General features: G+C 39.1%; 1 protein-coding gene across 1 annotated transcript; it reads left to right on the top strand.

Moving 5' to 3' along the window:
- Nucleotides 1-4,154: 4,154 nt before the first annotated feature.
- On the top strand, nucleotides 4,155-5,731 carry Lce6a (late cornified envelope 6A). Its single transcript, XM_021157181.1, has 3 exons — nucleotides 4,155-4,220; nucleotides 4,395-4,684; nucleotides 5,299-5,731. The coding sequence occupies exon 3, from the start codon at nucleotides 5,320-5,322 to the stop codon at nucleotides 5,563-5,565; it is 246 nt and encodes an 81-aa protein (XP_021012840.1). The 5' UTR covers nucleotides 4,155-4,220; nucleotides 4,395-4,684; nucleotides 5,299-5,319; the 3' UTR covers nucleotides 5,566-5,731.
- Nucleotides 5,732-6,833: the final 1,102 nt, after the last annotated feature.

The raw sequence follows: 6,833 nt of genomic DNA, 5'->3' as shown, positions 1-6,833 counted from the left end.
AATAATATGCTTTCAATATTAAAAGGTACAGTATATAAATTACCATTCCCAAAGGGAGGAAATATTATACTAAGGCAGGAATGAAACCTAGCAGGTCAAACTCCAATTTTGTATCGCTATGTCTGATGTCAGAGCATTCTTCATATCTCCTACTCCTCTGAGTTTTGTTGACTATAAAACAATTCTCTCTTTTGAGATGGCTCCACACCTTATTAGCAGATGTCCTTGGTAGATATCTAATAGCTCTAGTATCTCCAACATCTTGGAGTATCCAACAGAGTCCTGGCTTCAGTTTTACAGCTTAAAGCTCTGGGACTCCATTGGGGCACTCCTTTACCACATTCTTGGCCTTAATGTTTTTTCTTAACCACAAATGACAATTCTACAACCAATTTACTCCAGTGTCCTTAAACCCAGGACTACATGGCCAAAGCTGCCAAAGTATGCCACCTGCTTGGGCTGGAATTGGGACCCCTTTGAGTTACATTTGCGTAAGCCCTCTGGTATAGATGGTTTAAGCCTTCCTTTAATTCCTTTTCACAAATTGGGAGCTTAGCTGATCAAGGTCTCACCCTGAGAACACTACTCCCTTTATTCCATTTTGAATCAGGCCTTTCTCCAAAATTTTTATTTCTTTGCATACAGGACTTGGATCCAACATTTTATTTCCTGGTGCTCCTTTTCTTCTCTAATTGTACATTCTGTCTTTCTCTTCATCCTACTTGCTCTTTTCACTGTAGATTTGCGTAAGAGTGATCGATCACTAAGAACTACATGGTACAGTCAAAGCTGGACTATCTTTAAATCTCCTGTGCCAATGTTGTTAATCTAAAACTCTTCAATTTAGTCTCAGGCAGATGATTAGGAGAAAACCAGACACCACCCATATTCTTTGCCAAAATATCCTAAGAATGGTCTCTAAGCCACTTCTTAATAAACTTTCTCTCTGAAAACATGTGAACCAGGCCTCTATAGTCCAAATTTCACTCAGAATTACTTTCTTTCATGCACCCATTAGAGGCTCATTAAGTGCTACTTACAGCATTCAACTTCATTCCTAGTTCAAAGTCCCAAAGTCTTTCATATTCCTCAAAGCAACAGCATGATCTGGCTTGTCACAGCAAAATCCCACTCATGATACCTATTTCTTTCTTAATTATTAATCTATTGCTGTGAAAAGACACCATGACTAAGGCAGTTTTTATAAAAGAGGGGCTTACTTGCCGTTTTAAAGACCATGACCGTCACAACAGAAAGAAGACAAGCATGAATGCTGGAAACTAGTTGAGATCTTTACATCATGACACTAGGCAGGAGAGAGAGAGAGAGAGAGAGGGGGGGGGGAAACTGGGCCTGATGTGGGCTTTGAAACCGCAAAAAAACAATAAAACAAAAATGTAAATTAAAATTTTTTTGTGATACCATCTTATTCCAGTAAGAATCACAAAGAAAAAAGACAACAAATATTAGCAAGGATTCAGAGAAAAAGATATCCCTAATCATTGGTGGTAGGGTTATAAATACATACAGGTATTATGGAAACTAGTATGAAGTTTTCTAAAAAATTAAAAATAGGACTACTATATCATCTAGCTGTATAATTCCTAGGTACTTACCTAAAAGGCTCCGCATGCTGCCACAGAGATATTTTTACATCTTTTATTGCAGCTATATTCACAATGACAAGGAACTAGAATCAGCCTATTAATAGATGACTGACTAGATAATGGAAAGCCAGAACACGGCAGATGGAAGTAAGAAAGAAAGAAAATGAAGGAGGAGAAAACAAATGGATGAGGCAGGGAGAGAGAAAGCATAGGAAAATAGGGAAAAGAAAGATACAGAAATAGACATCCAGAAATCAGAAAGAAAAGATTCTTATTCACTGTATTACATATCAACTTATTCAGCAAAGGGGATTTAATGAAATAAAGCACCAGGACAGGGCTTGAAGTTACAGGATGGAGATCAGAATTATAGAACCTTAAATGATGGAGGTTAGACTTACTTCAAAGACATCAGCATGTTATAGAAGGTTATTTATCAATTATGGGCACTGTGGATAGAATAATAAAGCAAGATAAAAGAGACTTTTAAGATACACGTGGGAATCTTACTTCTGGTATATCTACAAGATTCATGGAACCAGAAAGCAAAGGCTAAAGAAAAATATAAAGAAGTAAGATTTAGAGAAACTTCACTTGAAGCTATGTACCTGTAGGTGTTTATTGCTCAGGAAAATTTGATGGTCACAAGGATGAGTTGCAATGAGAAGAGATACTTCTTGAGGTAGGATCTTGTCTCAAAACCAAACTCAGCAATGAGAACCACCTCTCTCCAGAATCAACCTTTCTAACTAGTTACATTTGTGTTAACTAATCACACTCTCAAATCTGTGCCTGCTGTTGTGTTTTTCCCTATTTCAGTACCATCTGGTATCACTTACTAACTCATCCCTCCTCTCCCTAGAATTCCTTAAAGCACGAGGTGGGGCCCTGTCCTTTCTTGCATCACATTCATAGTAGCTTTTTATTTACTATCAAACTATGGAATTCTACTCTTAGACATCTAAATCAGAATGAGAGGTAGAGTTGAAATTTAAGAATACTAAATTTTTGGTATCCCAATGTACTAGTGGCTAGATGTGTAAGTATAAGTCAATTTGAAGATAGAACAGGTTGAAGTCTGGAAGAGGTTCTGAAGTGACTAGGCAAACCTAGATCAATACCCTCTATTGTAAGTGAAAATCCTTCTAAAATCAATCCCCATAGTTTTGTACATGTTGGTGAGATTCACTGTGATGAAACTAACTGCACTTAGAGTTTTCTATAGGTATTTTTAATATAATGTATAGACTGGAAAATATATAAAATAGGCAGGTATACCTAAGTCATCAAGAGCAGAATACTAATGGCAAAAATCTCAGAAGGAACTCAAAGCTCCTGGTATAGAGGGGCCATAATGAATGGGTGATTATTGGTTAAATTCAAATAAATGCTTTTGTGGTATATGAGATCTCCATGAGGGGAAATTGTATGTTGTAGATCTTGGGTAGGGAAAGGAAAAGAAATGCACTGGGATCAGTCATTCTGCCTTCCCACTATGGCTCAGTGAGCATGAAGCATGCAGAGGAACAACTAGAGGTTTCTTCTGCCTGACAGAGCTGTGAGGAAAGAAAGGCACAGAAGTGAAGAGAGATGTTGTTTAATCATTGAAATTTAAACCTGTTGTACTCCTTTCAGGATCCTCTCTTTATGGGATGGGATAAACTTCAGGCCATCCTCTTACCTGCTGTGTTTTCTTAAATTACCTTCATCCAAACGTCACCCCAAAACCTCGTCAGAAGAAACAGATAAGTTTCAATAACCTGATCCTGCTGGATTTAGCCTTTCAAAAGCAATTCCTCTGATTGTGTTACTCCTTATCACCCCCTCCCAATCATGCCCAGCTTTGTTTGCAATCTTATTTGGAGTCTTTGAAGACTGTTCAACCAGATGTCACCTTTCATCACTTAGCCAATTGTTTCCATATTTCAATATCTTTGTAGGGATAATTAGAGGCTATCAAGACTTACTGAGAAGGTCATCATCATGAGAGGTACACACCAACAGTGATTCTGAGATGGAAACATCTAGAAATGAGAAACAGTATTTAGTTGAGACGAATGCCACTCTAACAAAAGAAACATGGAATAATATCAATTTTCATAAAAGAACAAGAAAAACTTTACTTTGTAAAAGTTTTTTTTCCCCCTGTGGGTGTCCTGATCAATATGCAGATTCTTATTTGTATTTAAGAGACAGCCATTAATGAATGGTTTTTCTCCTCCCTGCTCTCAGTCTATTGTATATGGCAAGATAGACCCACAGATTTGGAAAGGGTGTTCACAATAGGGGAATAAAGTGAACATCTAACTACAAAGAAAAGGAGCTGGGTTTTATATTCCTACTTTTCTTCCTGTGAGATAGAAGCTTTGTTCTAAAGTCAGGTAAATCGAGCCCTTCATCAAACATTAATGAGGACTTTTAGTGTGTGTTGGGGATAACATCAGGCTCTAAGAATGCAGAAGTGATAAAGACAAGGGTTCTGTCATTCAGAAACAGTTTGCTAGAGGAGATAAGATATGTACCTAGGTCACCAGGTCTTAGGACAGCAACAGGTCTTCGAGAGAGTCCACAGAGTTCAGAGGACAGAGGACTCTGATGTGACTATGAAATTAGGTAAGTCCTTTGGGGTGCAAGGTGATGGGCTGGAAGTTCAGTTCTGTGTGCCAGGAGAAAAAGCAGGAACTTCCTCAGACTCTAGTCACAGACGGAAGACTATCTTTCCTCTTCATTCTATATTAAACTCAGAAGCATTCCTCATCCAATTTCCCATCCTGTCTTATCTCACAGGACTTGGGCAGTGTACTCACTTCTACGTAAGCTAGCCTGAAGGCTTCAGGTTTCTCATCGGTTGCTTACCCGGAATTCCCTTTGAAATGCACCGCAGCTGTATACAGATGAGAAATCTTGCCTTTGGAATTATGAAATACCTCGATAGATCATCCACTCTATGACAGCCCTTCAATAACAAGTAGCCTAGAGCTTTCAGCTGGAGGATGTATAAAACAGCATCGTCATTCCTAGTCCCATAAAACCTCAGGCTCCTCTTAGGGTGACTTGTCTACTCACCTTCCTGGAAGGTAAGGCTATTTCGGGGTGAAGAGGCACTTGGGTGTCATTTGTATAGGCTTTGCTAAGGAGGTTTTGACCTTCTCTGTTGTCTCTCCCAGCAATTTGCTAAAGCAGGTAGGAAAGATTTGTAGCAGGGAGAAGGGTAGGGCTGGAAATCCATGCCAAGAAGCCTAAAATGATCTAACATGAGACAGACCCACAGCGTCTAGATGGAAGAAGAAACAGCAAAGACATACCACATAGGGTTGGAAAACTGAGGCCAGAAACCAATTAATGCAAAAGCAGATGTGCTTGTTCTTTACAGCTGACCATGGTGGGCATCAGCCCTGGGGAAAGGGTCCTATTAGTTCAGCTAAGTTTATTGTTTCTTTTATAGGAGAGGGATAAGCTACTAACTTGATAATTGACAAATTCTTAGAACTTCTCCCAGAATTTACTTCTGATATGTTCAATCCTTGAGACTACTGTTCTTCCTCCTGCGATAGTCTTCTCTGAGTGCTAATGCTGGCTCCACTGCTGCCAGCCTCATATATCTTGAGAAGAATGACTTACACTTCCCAGTCTCTGGTATTTCAGTATGTTTTTGTTTGTTTGTTTGTTTGTTTGTTTGTTTTGTTTTCAGATTTAACGTTTTAGCTGAGCAATGTCACAGCAGAAGTCACAACTTTCAGAGCTGCCAAATGCTCCCATATATTCACCTCCTAAAGGCCCAAACCTCTGTTTGAGTACCTGTTCAACTTCTTGTGGGACTTCTTGTTCAGCAGGCTGTTCTTCCCACTCGAAAAGGCTGAGGCTCCAGAACACTGTCAGCCGTAAGAAAATTCATCACCCACAACCTCGCTGTCTTAGGGGTAGTACCACCTACCACTGCAAAGAAGAAGAGTGCTAAGAAACTGGGCACAAAGGAGGGCAAATAGCTACAACAACCTTTCCAGATAAACTCATGAATTCCAGGAAGGCCAGGCCCTCCACCTCTCTCGGCTAGAAAAAGCATTTCTTGTTTCTTTCTTTAGCCTACCCTTTCAGTTCAACAACAATAAAATTGATCATGGTGCATGACTGTGATTTCTGTGAGTCCTTGAGACCCTGATCAGAAGTGCAGAGGACCCTCAAGTGGGTTCTTCTCCTCTCAGGGACAGATTTCTGGGAATTTGTATTTCAGTTCTCTGTAGCTTCATAGCAATACATTCATGTAGAACACCTATTGTATGCTGACCTTTGTATTTAAAGATGCATGTGGGATATTTGACTTTTTGCTAAGAAGTGTTAGGGTATATTTCAGTTTAAATAACATGGATTAATAAAATTAATGCTTATTAAATTATGTATTTTTTGTTTCAAATGTGTTTAAAAGAATTTAAATATAACAGGTTATATTTAGAAACACATACAGATACACACACACACACACACTTATATGTATGCAATACCAATTAATGAGAAAGGAAGGCATGAATTTGAAGGGGAGTGGGAAAGGGCATTTAAGAGGGTTCAGACTCAACTTTAGAGGTAGAAAGGGGAAGGGAGAAATTGTAATCAAATTGCCATCTCAAAAATAAACAACAGCAACATCAGAAAGTATCATTTAAAGGAAAAAAGTGAAGAAAGACTGAAGGGCAGCATCGAGCACCAGTGAGCACAATATTCTGAAGTTCGGACAGTACACATCAACAGTTGTTTGTTACCCTTAAAGGGAGAGATGAGAAAAAGGAAGAAACTTTGGGGATTGAGGAAAACAAACTTCCTGGGGTAAAAAGCTTTTAGCAGAACTAGGGATCTGGAGTGCAGAAGGAAGTGCCTTCCAATGGGGAAATCCAAAAAAAAAGCCAATACAAGGCAAAGCGGACATGTGTCAACAGTGTAAGCATCAATGTCAATGCAGCTTGAGCTCCAGTAAGGATGACATACAGGAGTTTATAACCTCAATGCCTATGCTAAACCCACCCGCTAAGTTCACTACTTTAACGTTATAAAATTCCAACTGCTAAAGTATCATTCTTCTGGGGGAAATCTGGGCGCAAGCCTAGCCCCTAGTAGCCTGGCTTTTAGGGAAACCTTACACATTATAAGGTCCGGAGGCAGCTTCAGTTTCAGTTAAGTCTCATTTGAAATTGAACTACATGTGAAGAGTTTTCATTGATGTGCATTTCTCAAGTA

The sequence above is a fragment of the Mus caroli genome, chromosome 3 (assembly GCF_900094665.2).
Source record: "Mus caroli chromosome 3, CAROLI_EIJ_v1.1, whole genome shotgun sequence".
NCBI lineage: Eukaryota > Metazoa > Chordata > Mammalia > Rodentia > Muridae > Mus > Mus caroli.
Note: the sequence above shows the minus strand (reverse complement) of the source record. Positions and strands in the feature narration are given on the sequence as shown.

Excerpts from the sequence above, each read along its gene's own strand:
- Lce6a (XM_021157181.1), top strand. The coding sequence starts at position 5,320 with ATGTCACAGCAGAAGTCACAACTTTCAGAGCTGCCAAATGCTCCCATA.